General features: G+C 46.0%; 1 protein-coding gene across 2 annotated transcripts in view; it reads right to left on the reverse strand.

Moving 5' to 3' along the window:
• Nucleotides 1-2,075: 2,075 nt before the first annotated feature.
• The window catches only part of LOC120845191 (metabotropic glutamate receptor 5), a 460,349-nt gene continuing 434,831 nt past the window's right edge, over nt 2,076-27,593 (reverse strand). The window contains exons 10-13 of one of the 2 annotated variants that reach the window (XM_040503389.2): nt 24,166-24,292; nt 21,876-22,264; nt 19,976-20,565; nt 2,076-4,062 (exon numbers count right to left, since the gene is read on the reverse strand). In XM_040503389.2, coding sequence (XP_040359323.1) covers nt 3,093-4,062; nt 19,976-20,565; nt 21,876-22,264; nt 24,166-24,292 — 2,076 coding nt within the window. In that variant the 3' untranslated portion in view covers nt 2,076-3,092. Of the gene's footprint in view, nt 4,063-19,831; nt 20,566-21,875; nt 22,265-24,165; nt 24,293-27,593 lie in introns of those variants that run through there. The other variant, XM_040503390.2, reaches the window with a different exon arrangement.

Raw genomic sequence — 27,593 nt, forward strand, 5'->3', positions numbered from 1 at the left:
AGATATTTGTTGCGCTCTCGTCTGAGCAGACGCGTCAGGTAACGCCAGAAACCCAAAATTCTCGAGACGACAAAATATGTAGACACAAACAAAGAACCGGCGACCGAGACGTATGAGGAAAATGCAGCAAAAAACCTAAATGTAACAAATAAGAAAAAAAAAAACAGGTTCACAGGTTTACGAATTCTTACCTACTCAGTCTATGCGGGTATTTTCATACTCTCTTTTCGTCACTATTTACAAAGGTATGTACAACAATTCGCACATAGCATAGATTTGAATATCTTTCACACATTAGACGCGGTAAAAACCGGACGTAAATGAGAAAGCCGCAACGTGGTACAGCGGCTAAACGGCAACGCTTTGACACTGGTATTGTTACAGAAAGTTTAAGAAACGCGAGGCGTGCCGTGTTATGCTCACTTTGTTATTCATTTATCTCCGTCCTCATCGGCGAACGTTGTGACCTTATTGGCCGAGATAGGATAACAAAATGTCTGGAACGCACCACGCCCGGCGCCTCTGATGCTGTCAGGGACAATAGTTGAGGCGAACTTCGGCAACGTGTTTGTGTCGGAGTTCTTGACACTCCATAAATGCGAAACGCGACTAGTTTTAAGCTTGAGCGCAGAATGTAACACATCTCCCGAGCACAGTCACACAAAACGTTAGACGCAGACGTTAACTGAGAGTGCCGGATTTTCTTTTACTTTTCCCGTTAGAGGAATAGGTGCAGGATTGAGTTCGCCGATCCTTCGAAAACCCAGCTGTTCGCCAACAGCCGGTGAACAACAAGCGCTCGCATTAAGAAAACGCCCAATACGACAGAGACATTTGTGCGCAGTAAATTACGAGAGGGACAGAAACACAAGCACAACTTGAGGCGCGCCTTGCGCAACGTGGTTGGGAGCCAACGTGTCCAACTGCAACGAGTGTCTCAACCGTAACAGTGTCGGAGGACATGTGTGGCGTGGAGCTTTTCAGAGTGCGGCATCACTGCAGGTGCGAGGAAACTGGTTCCAAGGAAAACACGACATTATCAGGTAATGCTTCGAGTTCTTTGCCGAACGTCACGTCCGTAGTGAAACGTCCGACTTGGAATTCGACTTGAGCACCGGAAAAGGACCACGAAGAACGCGTCTACTCACACATGTTCCTTTTTCCCCGAGGAACATACAACGATTATAATAAAATCTTTGCAGACTCGTATCTGTGTATGTTCAGGTGCTAAATGTATTATACATGTGGTATAAATATATGTTTATGCAGCTACAAAACATCTACACCAAACCACGCAGTGACAACCACACCATAAAAAGATATATAATTTAAACATTCGTCTGTTCTATTTATGAAATTGATTTATTTTATATCTTTAGGAGCAAGAAAAAAAATTCCTTCACTTTGTTACATCTTTTACACTTGCTTTGAGAGGTGCGTCTACCGAGGAACGTTTGGTTGTGAAGGTATTTGAGAAAAGTTGTCACGGAAATGAAACACAAAGTAGAGGCATCGGAGAGAGCTGACGCAAGGAAGTCGATTTGGTGCATGATCTAGTGACACCCTCGAGTTAAACGGCCATTTCATCAATCCGGAAGTGGAACGAGAAAGCTCAGGTTTTGATTACTGGTTCGGAAGATTAAAATATTCTAGATTGGACGGTAAATCTAGAAGTTGAGAGCTGAACGAACGAAACGTTGTGTATTGCATTACTAAAATAAAATAAAAGGATCATCAGAGGCGACGTTAAGAAAATTATTAGGAAGAGCAGCGCGCACAAGCGTTTAATAAAGGCCCCGGGAGTTTGCGATTAAAATCTTAGAACCGCGAGAGGAAAAAGTAAATCTTCGTCTTCGCCGAAGTTCCACGGAATTCTCACCAGGGGCCGACGGAACCAGTCAGCCGAAATTGATTAAAAACCAGAATAAAAAGATTTCCTCATCGACATCCCTCTTTCGCGGAACTGCACGAACGTCTCACGAATAAAATAAAACAAATCCTCGCGCAAAAAAAAATATATATATATATATATATCTAATTTTTTTTTAATAATAAAGAAAAACAACGGCATGGCATACCTGTGTTCCCTCCAATGTTGGGCGGGTGTTGATTGATTTGGTTCCCTCCATCACGAATATTTTCACAAAATATTTCCAAACTTCCCCCGCACCTCTCCTACAAACGTCATTCATGCTACAAAAAAAAGTAAAAACAAATAATTCTTTTTTTGCAAGTCTGTGCATGTCGAGTGTTGATGGAGAGTTAAAAAAACTCCCTCAATATTTTTTTTCTTTTCACCCTATTCATAAAGGCAGGTCTAAGGTACCTCTTCAATCGGCGAATCACCTAGCGATTTTGAGTCACGTGCTCATGCTACGTGTGAATGAAGAGCAATCTCATTTGCTCATTGTTGAGTGCAGATATTACAGGTACCTTCAGTTGGCCAGTGCGAACAGGGTAATCGTTTCTATGCACTAGGAAACTACGGGCACACTTCAAGCATGCGAGGATTTCAGAAAAGCTTCTTTGGCGCATGTGCTGCCTGCGTCTCTTCTACGAGGGCGTCATCCTTCATTCACAGCAACGTTATAGAACTAAAGCCGTAGCTGTATTTTTTTAGACCGAACACGATGGAGAAGCAGCTCCGAGGTGAAGGGTGACTAGAAGAAAACAATACTCCGCCGGGTTCACACAAACAGGCTTCGCAGCAAGACTGGGGGACCATACGGCTCCGATTGATAACTTTGGACGACAGGAAGACAATACGGAGTCTCTTTTGCGTCCGTAGAAACATGTCGTCCTAACATCCAAGCAGCGTGGTCGAAGCCTTCACGTCAAAACGCCGGATTCTCTTGCATGTCATATCCACTTGAATCGTCGGCGGCCGGTATGCGAGCAGTTGGTGACTTGGCATTTCTTCGATAACCTCTTGTCAAAAGACAGTATGTTGTCGGTCAGTACGACGACAGGGAGCCTTACCATGGTGATCTGGCTGCCGGCAGCCGATTCATGGAAACTCATTTGGCCATACCTCACCTCGCGCGTGAAAACCAGCTAGAAAGAGTGCAAACAGGGCAAACAGAGCTCCCTGTTCACTTGCCGAAAGGTTCCTGGTCTGAACGCCCAGAAGGGCCGGGCCAGAACGTTGGCGGCGCCGCGGCGCCTTGAGCATTGTTACCGTTGTACGACCTGAGCAGAAGTTGAGCCGACACCTCGGCCCAGGGTGACGGCGTCACAGGAGCCGGCAGGGTGTCATCGCGCACGTCCCTCGGAACCATCACGGGAGACGCGGGAGTCTGTCGAACGCGCACCGTGTCCGGACTGCCCAGGCTGATGATGATGTTCTTGTAGACGGCGGCGTCCTCGCTGCCGCTGCTGGCGCTTTCCTCCACGATAGAAGAGGCGCCCTCGATGAGCGACTCGTCGCTCTTGAACGCCGACCGTTCCGAGCCCGGCCTGCCGTAGCGCAGCGGCGGCGGCAGAGCGCCCTGCGAAGAACCACCACGAAACACAACGTCCGAGACGTCATCGTCGGCGCCCACGGCTGCCGGCACGTGCCGGCACAGCTTGCGGTGCCGGAGGCCCGGCGCCAGGGCGCCTCCGGGGTCCTCGTCTTCTTCGGGGGTTAGGGTGGACATGAGTGTCTCCGAGCGGACGATGCGTCTCCGGAGGCAGGGCAGCCACATCTCCACCAGGTCGTCCGTGGTCTGGCAGGACGCCTCCTGCCGGGGGCCCACGGCGCCCGCGGTCTGCGGGAGCCGCTGGCCGTCGGCCCCGTACGCGTGCTGCAGCATCCCGACGAGGCGCTTGCGCTCTTGGGCGCCCGGCGGCGAGTCCGAGGAGGTCCGTGTGGCTGGGATCTTGTTGGGGCCGAAGAGGGGCTCGGCCGAGTGGCGAAGCCTCGTGCGTCGGTCCAGGGCCTCCGCGGCTCGAACGGCGCGGATGTGCTGCGCCACGCTGGCCGCGATGCGGTCTTGCTTGCTCGCACGGAAGCGCTCCAGCAGGTTCAGGCTTTTGCTGCGCGTCGGCGGGGGCTTGAGAACCGTGTCTCCGGAGTGGTTCCTGCGCCCAGAAACCAAGAAGGAGAACGTTATCGGGCAAGGAAAGCGTACGCAATAGACCGGTATCACCACCCAGATTTGTTACGCCGCCGCGGTCGCAAAATGCACCGAGGGAACTTTAATCATTTTGCACGTGGGACAAACTCGCTGAAGCACTGCACATTCACAGCATGACACGGCACGAGGCGTCTGAAGAAAAACCGCCCGCCTCCTTTGAACTAAAGCTATTGAGGCGTCACGGATACGCCGAACACTTGCTGAGATCGGTCTAATGCAAGATTTCCTGCAGGTCCCAACACCCTGGCGTTTACAGTGCCGAATGTAACAAATACGTTCTCGAATTCGAATTGCGAAAAAGTGCCATAACCATTTTTCTTCGCACAATCGGGACAACTATTGTTGGAAGGATTCAAATGCAGACACAGCACGTGTTTATTTGAAAAGGTACGCGGTAGTGGCGTATATCAGACCTTAGATTGAGCGATAGCGAGAAAAGGACTATTTTTTGTCTTGGCTATCCGCAGTAATGAACATAGCTGGTAACTAGCCTCTATACAGTAATTCGCTGCGCTACTGCTTTATCTTTTTAGTCTGTGGCTATATCTGAAGACATCTGGCTTTTGAGGGATTAACAAAGAAACAAATAAAATACAAAGGCCGAAATACGTGGTTTGATTCAGACTCACGCCCTATGGGCAATAATCACGCAAAAATAACTATATTTTCTTGAGTAATAGACTTCCCGTTTTGGAATTGTTATAGGGCGTTTTACTGGCATTTCCCTTGCAGTGATTTGTGCGTTTGGTAAAAGCGACGTTCGTTTTCGCTCCGGCAGATTGTGGACGCCGTCGTGTTGTAACACTACGGGTGTTATTGACACAGAAGTGATTCTGAAGGACTGCCTTGCGTTTTCAATCGTGGGTTTAGAGGCGATGCGGGTGTGATCCGCTATACTCTGTTATCGCGACCCCCCGATTTCGTTGTTACATCGATCCCCTTGTTCTAAAACGGGCGTCTGCCGCCGTACGCTTATTAAGGCGGCTACCCTGCGTCGTCGCCTCCTGCTGCCGCATCTCGCGTCATCCTCACATTACGGTGTCATTCCGATAGAGCGTTGTGCCGCGCCACCGCCGAGAGCACGGCGCGGTTCCCGGTGATTGGAGAGGGACACAGCACCGCCCGCGTGCGTTTGTCTGTGCAGGCGGACGGGAGAAGCTCATTAATTATGCGGAACTTTTTCCCCCAAAAGAGGACGAGTCCTGTCATGGACCATTAGCCGAGTGCGGAGTCGATGCTGCGCGATCCCGCCACCGTGACCCCGCTTTCTCTCGGGTCCTATCTCTCCCTCACCCCCCTCTTCCCTTCTCCCCTTTTCCCGCCCCCTCCTACGTACTCTTCCGTCTCTTCCCCGGCTTCTGTAAGCCTGTCTTCTGGAATGCTCCCGGGAAATCTCGGGCGACGGGAGACGACGCGCCGAAACAATGGCCGCGCGAGAGGGGTGCGGAGATCGGTGCGCTGTTTATTTTAAAGTGCGACGCTGCAAACAGTCGCTTTGTCAAGATGTCGCGGTTCAGTAGGTCCGCGGAAATAAAGGTTTGCACAAATAGTGAACCGATTTGGTTGGAAAGGGAAGCTTCACAACGAAGGGAGTAGTGAACTAGCTTATTATAAATTACAAATCGTGACAAGATGGACGACGGGACTGTATAAAAGGAAAATGAACGTAGGTGTTTTGTCCCCACAAAAAAAGTTAGGTTCTACTTATCTTTCTTCCTTTACTCTGTTATGACCCCTCCTTTTCCTCCAAAACAGGAAGACGAAGATGACCCCTCCTGGGAGACAGGCTGCGCTCCTGTATTCTTGTCTGTCTAAGCAATAAATTGCTACCACTACTCTACAAGAAGTGACTGTGAATCGTGAACTCTTAATTCCTTTAATGTTTAGTCATAAATGTGCTGTTTCTCTTGGCGCACACAGGATAGGACAGACATACCTTCTTTTTTTTTTTAATTTGACGTATTCTATTGTCGATTTCATGAGAGCAGCAAGCACGTCGAAACAACGCTGCCTGTTTGCGCGAGCGTCTAGTTCAAAACTGTTTCATTTGTACACGCCTTAGTGCCCATACGATGTAGGTAATTTCTTTCACCTGTACACAGTTCCCAGAAAAGACATCTGACTGGCGCCATTTTCAGTCTGTGAACGAGGGTTGTGTTTTTGCTTCAGAGCGGTGAACGCATTCGCCATTGGCAGAAGTCCGAAATGCGGCCCGCGCACGCACGAAGAACTCTAGCTACTACAGGCTGCCGCTTCCTAACCAGTCATATACGCAGCATTCGTACAAAATTTTGAAAACTGAATTCGGAGCAAAAACATTCGTGCCCACGATATTGCCTTAACATATTTGAAATGTACTGCACTTTGGTTTTTACTTGTAGCCAAGGTGTGTACGGGAGTAAGGAATAAATTTGTTCCAACGCTTTCATCATTGCACCGCGTTTATTTTGTTGTTATTATTTATTTTTATATTACTGCTATTTATTATTTTTACGTTATTCGAAATAGCGCGTCGGTACGTGGAGCGCATGGGAAATATCGAAAGTTTGCATCAACAGCACTCCCTCGCGAAATACACAAACTTGGCTTCTTGCGCCAGTGTGCGACGAAGTTAAGCATTTTCTCTTGGTTGCTTTGACCTTTCTAGGTACGCCTTTCAAGCGACGAAACACAGAAGCAATATGCACGGATCCAATAAACCCTGTATAACCTTTCTTTCTTTGGCACTCTGGTATTGTTTTGCCGTCTCAAGTAACTTTGGGACTAAACGGAGTGAAGAAAGTGAGTCACGAGGAAACACATCCGTATTCGGGAGGTATACGGTTGCCTAGCGTCGTAGCGGACTAGTCTGTAAACCTGCCAATTTCGGTGCGTCTCCTCGTAATAACGGAGCCAGCGATACAGCAAAATTGATTCTTCCCCGCTCTATTTTTCTTTTTTTTTTGTCTTTTGAACACAAAGGACGCACACGCTGGATGAGCTTGGTTCGAGAACTGGAGGGAGAAGGTCAATATTACGAACCAGGTCTTGCAAGTGTTTGAGCTACGCTACCGGTTGTTGGCTTAACCTTGTCTCAACCAAAAATGCAAGAAATTATGCCTTTCCGACTTTGCGAACTTGAGTTTCCCTAAGTAGCCTGGTGGCACGCTTGCATTTTGCAAACAAACAGGCTGGAGGTGTGAAGTACAGATGAACATAGATCACGAATCATGAATATTCTGCGTGTTTCTCTTGGCGTGTTTGTACTGCGCAAACCCATGTGACGACGTTATAACGCGGCACGAATAAATGATAAAAAAGGCATAAACATCGCCTAAATGTCTATTCAACGCAATGTTTCCATTGCTTTCTTGAATATTACATTTTATGTTGATCCAGCAACATTTAAATAAACTTGGCTAGGTCACTGTTGTTTCAGCAATGAAGGGAATGTCATTTTCAATGTATATATCAGAGCAAAAAGTTGCGATCGTAACGTCATCAGGACGTGCACGAAGGTCCTTCGCTCTACTTTTCTGGTTACTAGACTCGTAAGTCAATTTCGAATAAAAAAAAATTGACAGGAAATACGTGTCGAAGCTAAAATAGCAACAAGTAGTCGCGTCACTTGTGTTTGTACCTCTGTAAACCTCGCGCCACATTAAAAAGCAGTGAACAGAAAATTCACGCCCGATTTGAGTCTCTCTGAAGACTAAATATATTGGAAAAGTTCCGTATGTTCGAAACTTACGAAGTTTAGTTCAAATCGAAGAACTAAAGTGGCTCACACTGGATACATCAAGAGGCAAATAACACATTCAGCAGGCGTTGGTGTCACAAATGCACCTGTTAGCATTTCGTAAATCAACATCTACTCCTATATCCCGATCTGTCTTGTAATTTCTTCGCCTCTTGGACCTGACAGCCTAAGACTGCAGAGTATAAATACCCAATAACCACCGTAAGCGGAAACACACACCCTCTCAATTCAGGTACAAATTCTGCGCTGCCACTGGTTAAAAATGCATATAGTCCGTGCTTAAAGATATTGTTCGGTGGTATCCGGAAGTTACTGAGCTTTTGGCACTCATCACGTAGAGAGGTCCTAGATATAGTCATATGTGATATTGGGGCGGCTTTCATTAAAAGACGCCCCAATATTCGTTGATTCAATTATAAAAATCAATACGAAACTTTACGCCAAATTTCGCAAGAATGCATCGCTGGTCCTTTCGTGACGTTGCATCAGGCATGATAGCGTCAGACTTTCGTACGATGACTCATTTCCGTTTTTTTTTTTTCAACACGGTCGACGGTGGTTTAAACGATCATCGTAAAAAAATTGAGCTTCCCTGACTACCGTAAGCCTTGTATTTTGTCGAACGAAGTTATCTTAATAAGACAGCAGTCAAAAGCTGAGGTTGCTCTTTCCGCTCCTGTTACGTCAGAGCTTCCGCTCTTGCCAACGAAAATGTTGTGCGTTTAGCAGGTGCTATCTGAGCAGTTGAGCTCTGTTTAAAACTGAATTAGTCAGGCGACGGAGAACAAAAATGGGGATATCCTGCGGACGATATTTCTAAAAGCAATGACAACTTATAATTTAATTGTTTTCTGAAACACATTTTACGAGACAATCTCTTTAAGAAATGCAGGACGATCAACATTATGGTCACACTTTTTGCTTCGTGGTTGTTCCTTGTCGTCCTTATCAACAAGTCCCGTAGTCTTATTGGCTGTGGAGTGATAAAAATATTTACGGAACCGGCAAGGCCCCGGGTCTCTTAAGCTGTCAGTAGCCGCGGATACATGATTGTGACCGTAGTGCATTGATTTGAGATATGGCGACTGTGATCGGGTGGAATAGGAAGAAGCAGAGGAACTTCGTGCGCGTGCTCGCTTTCCACTAAAAATAGACACATCTCACTAAGCGCTCCATGGATGCCTGACGCCGCCATAATTGTAGTTTACAGGAGGCAGGTGGCCAGAGCTCGAAGCCGCTCGAGTCTTCTGGTGAGCTGATCGCGCAGACCCGAAGCGGGGCTGTAGCGCGTGCAGAAAGACTTCAGTTCCCACAATGCATATCGGCATCGGTGTCGCAACAGAACTGGCTGGTGGCTTCGGTCTACGCGATGCGGTAGAGTCGCAGTCATGTAAACGTACCGAGTTATACAACTTATTGTTGGGATGTTTGCCGCCTCAAGGGAACTTGAATGGAAAGAGAAGGGGGGGGGGGGGGTGTTACGAATGCCTCCAGTGTGCCAAAGCGTTTGGTGCCAATGTACGCAAAACAGAGAACCAACGAAAACGCACTGCCACTTTCCGTGTGTTTTTCTTGCAAGCGGGCGTTTGCATAATGATATTGCGGAAATCAACGTATACAACGGAGGAAAATATGATTTTACCCATACTTAGAGAGCCTTTGTGCTCACAAAAAGCAAGCTCTAGCTTAGATCCTAGAATGTCGTGTTTGTATGCGTGCCTTCTCATCTGGAATTCTAAGGCTCCGAAACGCGCCGTCACAGCAACGATGTCGAAGCCTACGGGCAAAGAAGTCGCTAATAAAGACGCCAGACTTTCTCGCACGCACTGCTCCCAATCCCTTTCGCAACTAGTTCCCTTCCTACCCGCTCCGTTGCTGCCGCTGTCAATCGGTAAATGGGATGCAGATGCCCTGTGACAATTTTCTTCGCCACAACATGAAGCTTCCTTATAGCTGCGTGATTCAAAAAACGATATTTCTTGGACGAACAAAAGATCGCATTTTCGAAATGGAAACTGGAATGGGTTACCTTTGGTTCTAAAATGGCAAAAGGAGCACAAAGCAAGGAGCGTGAACATACAAAACCACGCCATGCATTTCTTGAGTGGTCAACGATAATAATTATACTTTTCTTTAAAAAATGCCTTCCTCATGTTACGCCTTTTTGTGTTCATGTTCATTCAATGAGTGGTACTTTCATTAATAGGCAAGACGTAATTTATTTCTGTTGAGATTTATTTTATGTCAGGATCATCCCTGTCTAACCTTATACTTAACAATGCATGAATGTAACTTAAATGTAATCATGCCTTACGCGACGAAATCTATAACGAGTTTCCTTTGAGTCACTGAAACGTAAAAAGTAAACTCGTCCCAAAATGTCAGCGATTTATGAACGGGCTTTCATTCCCATCTCTAAAGAAACGGGCCCGACACCGTTTAATCAGCTTGACGGAAAAGACTTTTAACAATACTCAATCGAAGAATTATTGAGCCGCTTTATCGACCTAGCCCTAGAAAGCCGTTACTATAACTATTAACATATATTCCACCCAAGCAAAAAAACAAATTCTGAAAACGGATGCCCTACGGCGGTTTTGAACGTTTCACGAGTTGACATTTTGAAAAGCCGCTGTGTCGCAACAGAAACGAAAGTGGTCGAACGAGAACTGAGGAAATATCGATCCCGAAGCAACGCCGGGGCAACCTCGAAAGCAGGTTCTTTGAATTCGCTCGACCCGAGGGCTGACCGCCCAATTTCCCAATGTCCACACAGGCGCGCGCTTCTGAATGTCTTGCCCAAATCGTGTTGATCTCCGGGGGTAGTCCGGGGAGCTTCGCGTTCTGACTCTTATCGACAGGGCAAACCGATATTGTTATGCGTGGGAACTAGGAATGTCGCGAAACTTAGTCGAACCTTGAGATTCTACTCGTTTAACAAACTCTGGAACTTCTAGCAAAGTTCGATTTATGAACTGGTTTAATGAAACTTCTAAATTTTAGCAAAGCTTGATTTGTAAACAGCGTTTCGCAAATTCTAAACAAAAATGTGGAATTTTGGGAAACACATAGGTTCCCGAAGGAAAAATCCATCAATGTAACCCTGTTTGGCAGTCAATGTTTTCTAGTGGACCGCTGACTGTGCCTGACTGTACGTCAAACATGTCTGATTGGCCAAAAAGTTACTCTGACCGACAGTCAAACTCCAGTCAGACTCCACTTGTCGGCTTTCTGATAGTTGCCTGGTGGCAGTCGGCCGCCGCGAAATTCCATCAAGATGTCTTGGTGGTGATTCTGATTGTACATCGATTGGCTCTGACTATACGTCAAAAAGCTTTGACGTGCAGACAGACGCACGGTCAAAGGACGTAAAGTTCGTTCGGATACCTCTATTTCGTCAAATCTATGAATACGAAAGATAATCTATGCACAAGAAAACGATTTCGGGACGTGAGCCCATAAAACCGCTGATGTTAGAGATATGACACGCAGCCGACCGACAACCTTGATCAGAAGCCCGCCGAAACGCCGAAAACGCCACTTCGCCAACTTCGCTTCTCCCATAGAGGCTTCGCCGAGCTTTCATGAACGATCGCTCTCGACTCGTTTTGTTTGCCCGCTTGCTCCAACCTGTCGATCCTGCCCGGGCTCTACAGTGTTTTATGTTTTGGTATAGAATTTCTACTCTACAAGACCCAGCCTGTTGTGAGCATACCTCGGCAAACCTCACTCATGAGGGCCCTCACTCACCCTCACTCACCCTCATCTTCACAGGTGAGGTGAGGGTGAGTGAGTTTCTGAACCAGGAAAATTCATGAGTGTGAGGGTGAGTGAGGGCCGTGAGGGCTGTGAGGGCGGTGAGGGCCATGAGGGCTCTGAGGGCCGTGAGGGCGGTGAGGGCCGTGAGGGCGGTGAGGGCTATGAGGGCCGTGAGGGCCGTGAGGGCGGTGAGGGCCATGAGTGCCTGAGGGGCGTGAGGGCCGCAAGGGCGGTGAGGGGCGTGAGGGCGGTGAGTGGCGTGAGGGCGGTGAGTGGCGTGAGGGCCATGAGTGAGTGAGGGGCGTGAGGGCGGTGAGTGCGTGAGGGCCGTGGGGTTCAGTGAGGGTGAGTGAAGGGCTGAAGGTGAGTGTGACTGTGAGGGTGAGGGTGAGTGAGGGGTTGAAGGTGAGTGTGACTGTGAGGGTGAGGGTGAGTGAGGGGCTGAAGGTGAGTGTAGCTGTGAGGGTGAGGGTGAGTGAGGGGCTTGGGTCAGTGTGGCTGTGAGGGTGAGGGTGAGTGAGGGCGACCTAAAATGCCGACCTCTGGTTGTGAGTTCCGACAATGTAAGGGACTTTAGCGGTGTAGTTGAAGACGACAAGGTGCACCGGGTCTACTGGGCCGGAGACGCGCGAACAAAAGGATCGCTCTACGGCGCGAAAGTACTCTACATGGCAGGTGAGTAGAACTGAAGTACGGCGAGTGATGTACGAGTGCTTTGCATAACATGCTGAGGTCTTAACTGCATTTGCAACCGAAGCATCTCGTATAAAACGTATGGTGAAATCAAGTTTTCTAATCAGTGGCGTAGCATAGGGGTTAGGGAGTCCGCAAGTGGTCGCGGGTTCGATCCGCGGTAGTCCTGCTTTTTTTTTTTTTCTTTTTTTTTCTCGAACATTATGTTTTATCGAGGCATTTGGCGATATTCATGAGTGCGTATAGCTTTACTCATATAAATTCTGCCCTTGTTGATGAAATTCCCTTGGCAGTGGCAGTCAGACTTCATCTGATGGACCATCAGATGACGTCTGATGGTCCATCACGTTCCATCAAGGCTGCTGACTGGCAGTCAGTGTCCCAAATTATGTATCTTGATGGAATTTTCAATAGGGTTATTAGGTATGTTTTGTAAAATTTTACAATAAAATTATGAATGTCTGCAGTTATATTACAGCAGACAAGTGTACTTTTTAATCGTTTCGTTAGTTTAATACTGCGAATCACTGACACAATATCCCCAACAAATATCGCACTTTTTCTTCGCCCGGTGGAGTCAACACGTTTTAAATATTCGATCATGCGTACGAAAGAATTGATCTTTTGTCAAAGAGGTTCGAAAAAGTCGAACCTGGTCCAATTCGAACCACGGCAGGTTCGTGACAGTCCTAGTGGTAACTTCAATCAATTTTGTCGCCCCTGTTTTCCAGTCATCTGTTCACTGCCAGGAAGCTTCGTAAATTTTTGTCTCTTCTTTGGTGACACTATATTTTCAACTCGCGTCACCAGAAATAAATCATTCGGTTGCAAAAGTGACGTTTTACTAAAACAGCGATTGTGTACCCCAGCCATTTCTAATACGATGGGTGCAGCCACTGATGGTTACACATAGGGAAAGAGTTAACTTTTTTTATGAGTGGACTCAACTGTTAAATTTTTTATTTCACATTTTGTTTGCAGGATGCCCAATATTTCCGCAAGATTCATAAACTTTTTATAACATAAACTTACTTAAATTTAATAAATATTATGTAGATATATTTACAGATATGACAGGAATCGCGTGTTGATTCCCATTTGTACTGCAAACGTTTCTGGTTTCGGTTTACAAGTAAAGTAAGGTACGTTGTTGGGCTAGTTGGTTCATCTTAGTAAAACATATAAAATAGCGCCACAGAAAACAAGGACACGAAGTAAACAGGACAGTTGCCTGTCCTGTTTACTTCTTGTCCTTGTTTTCTGTTGCGCTATTTTATATGTTTTACTAAGTAAAGTAAAGACTCTAAGGGACTTCTCGCATCGACTAGGAAGAACTTGCAGTTCGGCAAGGGTTTCGCTATTTTCGGGGACATTCTTAGATATATCTATGGCATAGAAGGTGGTTCCTTAGCATAAAATAGTGTTTCGGTTGCTTGGCAAATGTTTATTATCCTGTTTTCTGTAAACTTTATCTGTAGAATATTGTTTTAGGGGTCTCTGTTCGTTGCTCCAAGCTACAACATATTGCTGCCAAAACTTACAAGCATATATATTACCTATTATGATAATTTGATTGAAGTGTATTACTATTGTGTTTATAGTATGCTATCACACATAAAGATATCCTATAAAAATGACTGCAAACATTAAGGTCTAAGGTTGTCCGCTCTATATTTGTACTCGCAGTGCTCAATGTATGTAATAATAAACTTTAAAAAAATTAATATTCGTGTTTCTTTTTTTTTTCATTTCTTTTTTTATTTCGATATAAGCTTTTCTTGTAACTTACAAATTTGGACGTATATTAGTGAACTTGGCTTATTTTTCGGGCTCTATATTATTAGGATTCACCATAAGATTTCGTGGTGCCACTTTGCCGTAATAAATTAAACACTGCTGCCTCGTCGAGTTATGAACATAAAAAGACTATTCCACCGAATTCAGATTTAGATATATCTGCGGGCAGCATTTTAGAACACAGAGAGGATAACGGCGATTGAAACATACCAGTAATTAGTGCTAGTTCGTCGAATAAGACTGTCACTTGAAGAAGCACTCGCTTCTCCCAAATCGACTCAGGAGTTCCATTTTGCGCAACGGTTGAAACATTAAAAAAAAGAGGTAAACTAGCGTATAGACAAACAAAAACAAAATAAAACACGGCAAAAAAGAAACAAGAAAACAAGGACAGAACATTAGGAGTAAGACACAGGTCATTAGTTTCAGAAACGAAATCAGCGAAAAAGAACGTACCCGACTGGCTTCGTCTGAAGTCGGTCGGTCCTGCGTGCGGTTGTCGCGAGCGCACGTCTCAGAGCTCCAAGCAGCCATTTGGAAACGAAAATAATTATATACTTAAACGAAAGCGCAAAAGTATTCAAAACGAAAACAAGAAAACGAAAAAGAAACTGTTCGCAGGCTCGCACCGTTCTTCATGCTTCAGAACCGATCTTTTAGGCGCCCCCTACGCTGCCACGGAGCACGACGCAACACAGACGCACGCATTCCCCGACGAGTTAACGATGCTTATATAAGGCAAATCTTAGCTGCGGGACAAAATATTCCGTGGTTAAAAAAAAATACTATACATTTTTATTGTGTATATTTGTGAGTAAGTCACCAATTTGAAGATGTTTGGTAGGAAACGGGAGTTTACTGTAAGTTTCTCAACCAAAAGTGTGTGTATGTGTTTTTTCTGCAACACTTCTCAGTGCTACACATTTTTGAAAAACCGGAGACGGCGGAGGACGAAAAAGGGGACAAAATACAAAACGTCTCAAAACACTTCTCTGCGGTTCAGGATAAAAGCCGTGTTGTGAAGTGAAGTAAGGATTTTTATTTTTGACAAATAGCGATTTTTTTAATTTTTTGTGTGTTGCGATAGGAAACACACCGGTTACATCTGAAAGAGCAAGCCCTGGTGAAAGAAACCAGAAAGCTGAGGAATCTGAACGTTTTCACGCTTAATGTGTATACAGTAATGTTTCGTTAATATGGACCCCGTTAATATAATACACCGTTATGTGGACACCATTTTCGGGGACGAACTTGGAAAATACGTGAATTTTTGTCTCGTTATTATGAACAACACACATTATGAACGATCTTTTGGTGGAAGCGAGGTGTCTATATTAACGAGACATCACTCTACCTGATTTGTAGAAAAACCTGAACTTACGGATTTTAGGAAATGCCATAATTGATTCTTCTCTAAAAATGCCGGTACACGGGGTCAAATTCAAGGTAATGTGGCGCCAGAGGATGTGCAAGCGACTTGATATATGTTAACCAAATCGAAAAATTCCCATAAACAAAAACAAAAAAAAACCCAATGAAAGCAAGATTCTTAAAAGTACTAGAAACACTTACCTCTCGATTTAAGCATTATCTACCGGACTCATTTCTTGGACGGTGAATTGATGTAAATTTTCATTTAAAAATCCTTCCAAGCGATGTTTCTGCATTTTGACACGCCGCACACTTCCGAATAAAGATGGAGGCCAGAAAATCTCCGCAACGATATTGCTTTAGTTTATTTTAACGTGGAATGTGAAAGATGCAACGTTACTAGAACAACTCAGTTGGGAAACTTCCATAGAGCCTGCTCTGAAAACGTGACACCGATGCGTATTCGAGAACCGAGCTCATGGCGATCGCAACGCCGCCCTTTCTCCCGCAGCGGCCACTCGGGGATCTGCATGGCTTTGTATTGGTTTGGGAGTATCGCATTCGATAGCGTCCACTGTTCCTGTTCTATTTTGGCTCTAAACGGCCATTTTGGCGCCGAAACATATGCGGTGGACGGGGTTACACCCCCGTCTCCCAAGCGGACGCGCCACTAAATACTACTGAAGTTAGGACGCGCCCAGGTTGGGACGCGCTACCTCAAATCACCGTTGAGACATGGTTGCATAAAACAAAATCAATTGTGCCACGAAACCTTGTAAAATAAGGATATTAGAAAACAACACGCGCCTGTCATTCTGTATTAATTTTCAAAACAAGTTTCCACCAAAAAAGCTTTTTTTTTTAACGCAAATACATCCATTTCTTAAAGTTTGTGGCGGCCACAGCGAAGAAAAAAGATTGAGCCGCGATCTCGGCACCTCGAGCGCGGAAGTTTCGGTACTCTGGGAACAATCAGTGACTCTAGCAGTTGCCATATAAATCAACTTTCATGTTTCAAATCGTCGCTAAAGGATGGCGCTGTTATCGTATTTAGCTCGGTCTCGATGGGCGCCAGCGGCTCAGGTTTAAAGGGTGAGTTTCCCAACTTAGTGTTTCAGTAACGTTGGTAAGATGGAGGGCACTTAACCATTTCCGGTCCCCGACAAGGAACTGAAGTCGATACAACGACTGCCAGGCGAAAGCGGACGCAGCGCTCGTCTCATCACTGATTGGACATCAAAGCCAGCCGAACGTTTTCTTCGAGTGCCTCCGTGTTAACGAAAAGGCAAACAGCGCACAGTAAACGGAGACTAAAGGAAGTGCAAAAAGGAAAAGCGCTGACTCTCAACTGAACTTTAATAACATGAAAACAAAGAAAACAGCAACCCCGCCCACGTCACATGATACATTCACCACGTGTCCAAACAAAAAACCAATCTCTTTACTATTCAAGCCCAGTGATGTTTGGCTAAAGGCTGAACACCATGGAGCGAATTATGCTACAAATAACTGGCGAACGCCGCCCGATGGCACGCTCGTTTTGCGCGCGACGTGGCAGCCACTGCGCTGACTCCACGCGCAGAACAAAAACCGCCACGCGAAATTCGTCGATTTTTTTGCAGCATATTCGTCCCATGGAGTTCAGCCTTTAGGCAGTTCGCGCCTGCTTTGGTAATTGCATTCGCCTCTAAAATTTCTCTATTCACTCTGTCCCTTCCATTGCCAATGATACCAGTCTTACTGAAGATAGGTTTGCACCCACACCAATGACAATGCAATGACAGATGCCCCCCTACAGCTCCCACCACTGATCGCAATGACAAGTCATGCTCCCGCAGTCTGTGATTAACACATCTGCCCGTCTGACCAACGTAGGCTTTTCCACACGTTAGAGGAATCGTGTACACAACTCCCACCTTCCAAACAACATATTGATTCTCATGATTCACCGAGCCTGTTTGCACTTCCTTTAGTTCCGGTTTACCGTGCGCTGTTAGCCTTTTCGTCAGTATGAACCAACTAACCCACATCGCCACCCTTATTGAGTCTCCGTGTTACTCCCGGCCGGGAGAAAACATCACGTATTTAGACATACGGCGGCGTTCTGCTTCGTGAAACGAGCGCTCTCCAAGCTTCTCCAGAAGAAAACAACGCGAGAAAAAGCGACAAAAAATCATAGGAGAAAAACGAAAAAAAAAAAACCAACAAACAAACAAGCAAAACAAAAAACAAAAACAGACCTGCTTCTTTTGACGACGCGGGTAAAGGTATAGTTCAAGTTTTTTTGTCCTCTTTGCCGCAAACTGGCGCCAGGGCTTTGCTCGGCGATGCCTCGTTCTAATTGTTCTCTTTTCCGCACATTCCGTGTACTGTGTGAGAAAGTCGCGTTTACATTGCCATCGCGGAAGATGGCACGCACAAGAAAAATATCTACACACTTACCGCGCACAACACAGGGCTGTGTGCTCAGTCGTGTGCACAGAGCCTTCGAAGTGTGCTGCTTCCCGTCCTCAGCCGAGCGGGTGAGACCCTACAGAAAATGCTCGAATCTCTTGGCAGCACCGGATTCTGATATTCGCCCCATCCAATCTCCAGATTGTGTACACAGTTTTTTTTTTCTTTCTCCGCACTATCACATCGCATTATGTCTTATCACTTTTTTGACACACTCGTACGGTAAGAAGGAAAATATTCTTATTGGATCATAAACTAGGTAACTGTACGTCACTTCAACGTGCTACCGACACCAAAGAAAATAATAATTGCTGATAGGTAATTGTAACTATGAAGTGTTTTAAAATCTTTCCAATGGCGGTAATCCGTTATTTTAATAATGTCCTTAGAGCAAAATGCATTTTGGTTTTCTAAATACAATAAAAACGTATGTGCTGGAAGTTCCATCTCAACTGAGCAGCTAAAAAGATGGTTAAACTTACGTTGAATAGAGATGCTTGAGCGGAATTCAGCTCAATCTAGCCAAACGTAAAATAAAGCTGAATGAAATCTTTCAGGCAAATTGAAGGAGCCCGTCGCACGGAAACTTCAGCCAACTTGCGTTGTTCAGCCGATTTGAAGCTTTACCCGCATTGACACTTTAGCCGATATGGTGCGAAACCTTGTGGTTGCAAGCGGCAGAAAGGCGTGAATGAAAATAGAAAAGAAACGATACCGCTGAAACATAACCTATGTCTGCCGGGGTAAAGTATTACAAAACGTATACGTAATCCAAAGCACAAAAAGCACTATATCTTCCGGGTTCGGATAAGGTTACATAACCCGTAAAACAGAATAGCGTAATACGCATACCATTTAGACCCCTTTCAAAAATCACGTGTCCATTGTTAAAATGTTCGAAACACTGCACAATGGCGCAACAGCCGACACCACAGAACGGGAGATTCTAGAACTATGCAAGCTATAAATAAAGTGGCATAATATAGTTCCTAGTGTTCCAACATTGACGGTGTCCTTTGTGCCCATCATTGTGCATGGATTCCACAGCTTTCAACAGAGGAAATGCTACGCTCGTCATTTTTATTTGCTCCTCTTGCACCGGTGCAGGGAAGTGTAGGGAACCGCCTTCCGATATGTGTATAGACAGACAATCGGGAGTACATCGCCCTACACTTTTCTGGACCAGGGCCGGAGATCCAGGGAATTCGAACGGGTCTACTTTCGAAAGGGTTCTATATCAACTTACAGGCGTTCTTTTTCTTCTCATTGTTTCGTGAGCGAAAAGAAAAAGGTAAGGCTTTTAAATGAGATGAATAAAAAAAACATTTTCTTTATTTAAGGCAAGATAATACTGAAGTGGGCTGAACATGATTTACCCGACGTTGAGTTAACGAAGGGGAAGAGAGAACAAACAGACGCAGAAAATAAAGAAAGCTGTCTCTTTTGTTTTATTCGTGTTTCTTGTAGAGGGGACTCGCAGTTAGGAAAATATATATTTAATCCTCCCCAAGCAAACAACTGTGCTGAATTGAATAAGTATTTTCTACGCTGCGTAGAAGGCCGGTAAAAAAAAAGCGCATTTTATAGAAGTATGAATATCAAACTCGTGCTTGACTAATTTCGTACAGACGTGATGTTTCTGACGGCAATGACAACAGGGCGGTCGTACCGCCAAATCATTCTCAATGATTTTGCAAAATGTAAACACAGCAACCTCTCTCGGTTGGGTTTCGATGCCATCTGGCAGCAAAAGGTTGGCTCGTCCCCGGCGTCACGCTTCGGTGCCACTGGAATACGACATCGGGCAAACCTCGAACGAAACTACTTAGCGACCGCCAGCCAAACATAGCAATACACGATCATTCCATTCATCCATTCATTGTAAATGCTCGCGCTCTTCTTTATTTTTTTTTTTTTTTTTTTTTGAGGGGGGGGGGGGGGTGTGGGGCGACTTTTGTATACATATCGTGGTCTATATTAAAAAAAAATAAAGAGGAGCGTAATACAGGGAAACAAGTGACCGCACCGTGGCGGCGGGTCTTACCTCGGCGACTCGAGCGAAAACTCGGACGTGGAATGGGACGAGTTTCTCGAAACGGCCGAGGTGGCCGCAGCAGCCGCGGCGGCCGCGCTGCTTCCTCCGGGGCCCGTGACGGCCGAGTTCATGTAGCCGATGTGGCAGCGCACGTCCTTGGACGTCGTGAAGGCGCTCCTGTTGTTTTTGTCCGGCCGGAAGATGATGATGTACACGCGCGGCAGGAAGAGGAGTACGAGGGCCACCTCAGCCGAGAAGCTGATGCACAGACACAGCGTGATCACTTTGTGCTTGCTGCCGAAGTAGATGGGAACGAAGGCGGCCCAGATCACCAGGGTGGTGTACATGGTGAAGCCGATGAACTTGGCCTCGTTGAAGTTCTCGGGCACGTTGCGAGTCTTGACCGCGTACACGGTGCACATGGCGATGAGAAAGAAGTCAAAGCCCAGCGGCGCGATGATGCCCAGCGTGGTGGTGTTGCAGATCAACTTGACCCGGTCAAGGGCCGGGTAGGCGAACATGTAGTCGGGTGGCTCGAGCACCACCATGGCGCCGATGATGGCCGCTTCGACAGAGATGAGTAGCCACGTGATCACCACCTGCGAGCACAGGGAAAGACGTGGACCATGCGCAGACACGTACACGTTGTTCGAGGGAAGTAACAAAATACCGGTATTCGGTATTGTTATCACTAAAAGGTAACTAAATACGTTGCTCGTTACTGCGATGCAAAAAGCAGCGCTCCTCTTCGGCTTGGAAGTAACGCGCTTTTCTCGTGACTACGAATTTGTCGTTTTTATGGAACAGTAGCAGCTTCCAATATTTTTATCGTCGTTAATAATTCCTTGTTTCTTAACGTGTTCATTTAGGAATACCATTGGCTATACCGAATAAAAAAACTTTTGCGCATCTTTTTTATGGTCTGTACAGATCTTTGGCGCATCTTTTTACATATTTGTGGTCTTTTTATGATCTATCTAGCGTTCTCTCTTCATGCAGCTTACAGGCGCGAGCGAGAAAAAGGCTGGGTACTCGTGTTGTAAGCGTTCCACTATAGAAGTAGCTACATATCCTACTCGTTAACTTATCAAAAAGTAATGAAAATACTGTGCTCGTTCCTTTTTTTAAAAAGCAACTAAGTCGTTTCTTCGTTACCGAAAAAAAGGAGCTAGGTGCAAATTGCGCATTACGTAAGTCTGGCCACGCGAACAGTGACCGTTCCACTTAGACACGAGATTGGTGGGCTGCTGCTGCGTGTATCAACCTCAATTATTTTTTGACTGTCTCGGTAGATGAGTTGTGCACCGCAAAGTATAAGATACATTGCGCGATACTGTTAGCACGCTCACAACGTCGGCGCACTTTTGAATTTTGGCTTTTAAAGTGTAATGACGGGGATCAATTATTTTTTCCTCTGGGATGTGCGCCCCGAACGAGCATTTACCATCACGCAAGTAGTTTTGATACGAGCTTCTCAATTCTAAAAAAATAAACAAACAAAGAAAAAAGCACGATGATTGCTTGTTTGCGGTTAACCTGTTACATAGTGTACGTAATAATATATAATATTGTATATTGTTTACATAAATATGATAATACATTATTTTTCTATTCGTAAAATTTATTTAGCATAGTATAGGATATATTACGAACATTAGAACGTTCGAAGCAGAGTTAATATTCCACGGACCTCCAAAACCAAATGACTAATTTTGATGGCCTGATAATGCCCGAAACTGCGCTGGCGCTCTAGTACCGTGAGTGAGTTTTATTTGGTAGATTAGAAAGACATGGAAGTGGACAATCGGGGATTAAAATAACATAAAATGAGTTTAAATTTAAAAAAAACACGCTGGATCAATGGGCCAAGCGGATCGAAAGTCCCAAAAAGAAGGACGACCCCGCTCACCTGGGCTGTGGCACTCATGAAGCGCGGCTTCTTGGTGATGATTTTCTTCTTGGAGCCCGCGAGTATGCGGGCGATGCGGTTGGTCTTGGTGACCAGGGCCGAGTAGATCATGGCGAAGCTGAGGCCCGGCAGGACGCGGGTCACGAAGCAGGTGAGAGCCGTGGGCTTGGCCAGGAGCACGAACGTGGTGCCGTGGCAGAGGAACATGCCCACCAGGATGATGTAAGACAGCTCCCGCGTCGAAGACTTCACCACGGGGGTGTCGTTATGGCGGATAAAGATCACCATGGCTGCCAGTGTGGCCAGGAACCCAAGGCAGGCGATGGTCATAGCCGCAATCGACTGGCTGTCCGACCAGCGGATATACTCTTCAGGGATCCGGTCGCAGCCTGTCCAGACAAAAAAAAAAAAAAAAAAACATTTGCGTATTTTGTTTTTTAAACAAAACAGTTCGTTACGCAGCTAGACAATAAAGTAAGTGTAAATTGTCAACCGAGATACTGGAAATATCAAAGTAGCTCGCGTCTCACACAATTCAGCCTAATTAATTGTTTTTCACGCAGCAATTCACGATTTTTAATACACCTGTGTATTGTGCAGTAATTTCAAAGGTGCAGGTGCGAGCAGGAACCTCTTTTTAATGTATGTGCTAGCGCCAGTAGTTCTGACGGCATTCTGCACCCCTGGACAGCAGACGTTGAGATGACCCAGCTTGTTCAACTTTCAGCGCGTTGATAAAATTCACGCTTCGCATATTAAAGCGTGGAATGCTTTTTGACGCTACCCCCAGTCCCAAAATGTTGTCTCTCCGTCCGTCCGTCCGTCCGTGCATTTTCCGCTACATTTAGCGGGGAAAGTGGCGTCACGTGACGTCACCTGACGTCACCTGACCTATTTACCTAGGGGAAATTGACGGCACGTGACCTATATCAACTCAGAATCCCTGTTAAATTTAGCGGCCGAAATTGACGTTAGGTGACCTGACGTCACGTGACTTATACAACCATTCAGTTTCCCCTCTAAATCTAGCGGGAAAACATACGTCACGTGACCCACCAATTCCCTATAATGCATTTCATGCATTATAGGGAATTCCCTATAATTACAGGGAAGTCCCTATAATTATAATTATAGTCCCTATAATTATAATTATAGGGACTTAGAAGTTAAAAGTCGCTGCCCCTGTTTTCTTTTTTTGTGAGTACGGACACTCAGTGTTGTGCGAACGCAAGAGACGGGTGCCACAAGCGAGTGTTGCACTGTCGTTTGCTTCCAAGGGCCGCACGGCCACGGGGCACCGGCCACGTGTACTGGCGTCAGCCTCTTTGACTCTATTCGTAAGACACGCAAACACATCAAAGGGCTTTGGTTCAACTTTCGGCCTTTGGAGACGCACAAATTTCGTCAAGCTGCACGAAAAAACAGACAAATCGGAAGTTGCAGCGCCTCTGCTGTCTCAGTCAGCCTGATAATGTAAAGCACGCTTCCCTCGGCGTCGATTACACGTTCCCTGAAGCAATCACGCCAGAGCCGAGTGAGGGGTAGCTGTAGCAAAGTGCGCAGAGGGAACGTGCATTGATGGTAAACCCCAAACACGGAAAAACTAAGCCGAGTCGCGGTGGCGCCGCATTCTAGTTCGCATGTCCACCTTGAGCTAGTTCAACTTCCCTCTCTCAGGGTGGCCACAAATGCCTATTGGCTCTGACTTGGTCGTTCCAGCGCGCTTTGACCATGACTGTACACTTTGATTTAACGTAACTAAACATAAAACATGGAAGAAGAAATAGGACACATAAAAATTATAGGCTCACATTCCGTCTCTGGCATTTGATACGAAGGTTTAAAGGGAAGATGGGCACTTCTACATTTGAGAAAAAACGCTTGAATTGCGTTCATTTGGCCTTTAGATTAACAGATATCAAAATTGTATTTCAATGCGACGCACCGGAGAGCCATACGAGCAATTTCAAAATAGGACTGAAGCCCCGCCTCCCTAGCCTTGGGCAGCCAAAAGAGCCGTCGATGACGTCACGGACAGCGACTGTCTTTCGCGTTTTTCTCCCGTTTAACAATACTTACGCAGCAAATGGTTTGGGTATTCGGGTTCACGGGGTAAAAATACACTAGAATTCACTTCTAACTCATTTTTTCCAAAAAGCTCCGTAGCTTCCCTTTAAGGTAACCACATCTTGCAAAGATATGGCGCAAAGCTACAGAGCTGCGTCGCTCTACACGCATAAAGAAATGGCAATGCTGTGAGACACTTAAGAAAGAAAGCAGGTACTGTTACCAGTTAAGTTTTCATTGGGCCACCATCCCCTCTCGCAGTCCATGCAGGTGTACTCGTCCAGGACCACCTGGTTCTCTTTGCACTCGACGCAGTTCCAGCAGCACTTCATCGTCTCGGAGTGAATACTCTGTCGCGAAATAGGAGAAAATAAAACAGCACGTGAATATCATTGTACGCAATGATTCCCTCTTTGGACCGATTTTCAGAAGCTGTGATCGAAAGAAGCACATGTACTCGGCTTACATTGTACCTAAATATCTAATTTAATTGTTATTTTTAATTTTATGACTTACGGTAAAATAGAGAGCCACTAGAGAAACCAGAATACCTTGTTTGCGTTTTCAAGCATCATCAAGCTAAGAATACAAACAAAATATATTGAAATCCTTTAGACGGACATAGTTTTTTTTTTACGAATTAATTTTGTTTTATAGGTTTTTCCCGTATACATTAAGCTTGATAGAACGGTATTATTACCACTGTTGTCCAGTTATTTATATTTGACTATACCCTAAATAACCGTATTTCTGGTTACAAGTCATTGATTAAAAGCTTCTCCATAGACGTCATTCTGATTTCGAATAACTTCAAGTCGCTTAAACCTGGTACATGAGATTGAAGCGTGGCTTGAACTACCAGAACAGTATGCCGAAGACTGCTTTCTCAATTCCTTCCGTTCTCAAACAAATATACCGGAATAGAAAATAATCCGAATAAATTTATATCACAAGCTTCCATTCCACTTTTAATCGTTCCTTCTCATGGTAACATTCGAATAGTCATTCTCTGCGAGCTTAGTCGGTCACTTTCTCTACCACCGCTATATTATGCCACCCATCGAGCCACAGCGCCCTTTACAACCATAAGCAAAGAAACAAGTTCCAGCAATTAAAGCCAAGCAGAAAACAATACGGCATGCAAATTTGTTTGCTCTTTGCGCACGTCCCCTGTTTATGTACCCTCGAGATGTACCCATGTTTTTGCATCCTCCCTCCCCCCCTTCTCCCCCCGCCAACCTCAACCAATGGCGGTGCTCGATTGTTGGCTGCCCCGTCACCGAGCGCTCTCTTGGCCTTGTCTACACTGCCTTCCGATTGGCGTACCTCTCCTTGCGCTCCGATGCGCCAAAGACGGATTTTGGAACCCTCGCCCGCCGTATACTGAAGAAAAACCGAAAAAAAAAATAGTTTTCCTTTCGCGGTGGTGAGAGACCGTAATTATCGGAACCATTTCCCAGTCCCACTTTCACGCTCAGAGGCACACATTGACTGCGCGCTCTTTTTGTTTCTTGACTCTCCACGCGAGTGGGCGTCGCAGTGTATACCATGTGGGTGTGCGTTCCTGCAGTAACAATCTCGGCATCGCAAACAATCGGTTTGCGCCCAAGAGTATCGCGCGAGTAAGCACCTGACCCCGCCCACACGCCGAGTGGCGTTTCGCGGCCGGAGAAGCGTCAAGTGGGTCACCGTCACATGTCGAGTGGCCTGTCTTCTCGACAGCAAATCCGCAGCGAGCCGGTGGCCATACAACAGAGCTGGAACTCGAACCCCTTCATTATCAAAGAGAAGCTCCGCGCCAGCGGCGACAGTATCGACTCACCAAAACCGGCACAAACTCAACTCCGAAAGTCCGAGCGTACGTTTCTTGCTACCCTCCACCACAGACAAGAGGACCGGCGAAAGACGCGAGCCCAGAGACAAAACAGACAAACAAACCAACCCTCATGATTACGGTAGGGCCTTCCTCCCTAGCCGCTGGCGGAGATCCCGTGTTCCTCAGGCGTAACTCGTTACAGCGATTGTCTTTTATCCCGGTGTGTGCAGCGACGTGTCTCACGGCAGATCCGATGGTGGCGGTTGTTGTTTCGTGGCGGATTCTCGCCGCCTCGCCTCCTGCCCGGCCCCCAGCTCGGACAGGGGGCGCGCGGTCGCGTCGGCCTAGGGCCGGACCGGGGACCCCGGGTCGACGGGGTGGAGGGCGCCACCGACCCCGATGCCGCCGCCGCGGGGATGCGGGTGCGCTGTCGGCCAAACAGGATCTGACGGCTCAGGATCGAGCGACGCCGGGCTATTTTCGCCCGGCTGGCTTTCGCAACACGGGAACAGTCACGGTGATTTTCGAGGGGCTTCGCGGGATTGTCGGACCTGCTCCGCAGACAGCGCGGGTCGGGGAGAATGGGAGGCCTTTGTTTTAAGGAGTGAGCGTGGGAGGGCGAAAGACCGACGGACGGCGGGTGACGAGACCGGGACTGAAACGGAAGGAGAAGATAGAGCAAGGGAGTGTTTTCGAAGAATGAGTTGACGGCAAAAAAGAACAGGACATCTGGTCGCTGGAAGTGACTGAGTACAGCGTATGATAAAAACAAAATAGGCTATTGATTTCGCCATTTACCCTTTTTGGTCCCAGAGAGTTACGCTGATTTTTAATATCAAATAACAGATTTTTATTTCTTAAATATATTTTTGTTAACCGCGGGATATAAAACATTAACTACACGTTCTGGGAGGTATGTTGATTGGCAGCTTTAGAGGCGCAAGGCATTTAGAGTACCGAGCACCTTAGTATCGCGGTGTAGCCAACGATGCTCTGGCATTTGACGAGAAGAACGCCGATGAAACAAAGCGAAACAAGCATTGTGCGTGAAACAAGCATCGTGCGTATCGCAAGCCTACCCCTACGTTTATTGGGCTCTTGGTGACGATAAAAGCACGGTTGTTGTGACGCACAGAGATTTGCATTTCTATTCACGAAGAATTAAGTAGGCGCATGGTTATTCATATAGATTACACGCGTACGTCACTGCAAACACGTATGCATTGTGGAAGGTTCAAATGCACCTCGGGTACACTATATTGCCGGAGTAACATCTGAATTTCTCTGTCACCTGTGAAGGAGCACAGTAAAAAAGAATCTGTAGTTCAGGCTATTTTTATCTTTATTATCTCTTCAAGATACTCTGCTGTGGACGTCACCGAGAGGTTACACTGCACTTTAGCTGAGAACTGTATATAAAAGCAATACGTTTGCTGATCTTGCCAAAAAAATGTTCGCGAGAGGTTTTTTAGAGACGTGGAAAAGATGAGTAAATGTTTGGTTCGTGACTCGGTACACTCGTGTTTTTCCGATAAAGTTCCGAGCGTATGATGTGTAGCGATGGTCTACCTGCCAACCTGATATGGGCGCGAGTTCATTTCTCTGCATATTTCAGGGCATTGATTTCAATCCTTCAAGTCAACATTTTGACCAAATTCCCCGCAAAATAAGAAAAAGTAAAAGAAAGAACTTACTAGAAATTTTGCAAAATAAGCTTGCCACGGAATATTAAGAAAGCCATTATTGCAAAATCCTTTGATGATAAATTTATTTTGCAAATAAAATATTTAGGGAACGTTATTAGCTACGAGTTTTCGACAAAATGTTTGATTTCA

The sequence above is a fragment of the Ixodes scapularis genome, unplaced genomic scaffold (assembly GCF_016920785.2).
Source record: "Ixodes scapularis isolate PalLabHiFi unplaced genomic scaffold, ASM1692078v2 PGA_scaffold2__306_contigs__length_199485367, whole genome shotgun sequence".
In the NCBI taxonomy this organism is placed as follows: domain Eukaryota; kingdom Metazoa; phylum Arthropoda; class Arachnida; order Ixodida; family Ixodidae; genus Ixodes; species Ixodes scapularis.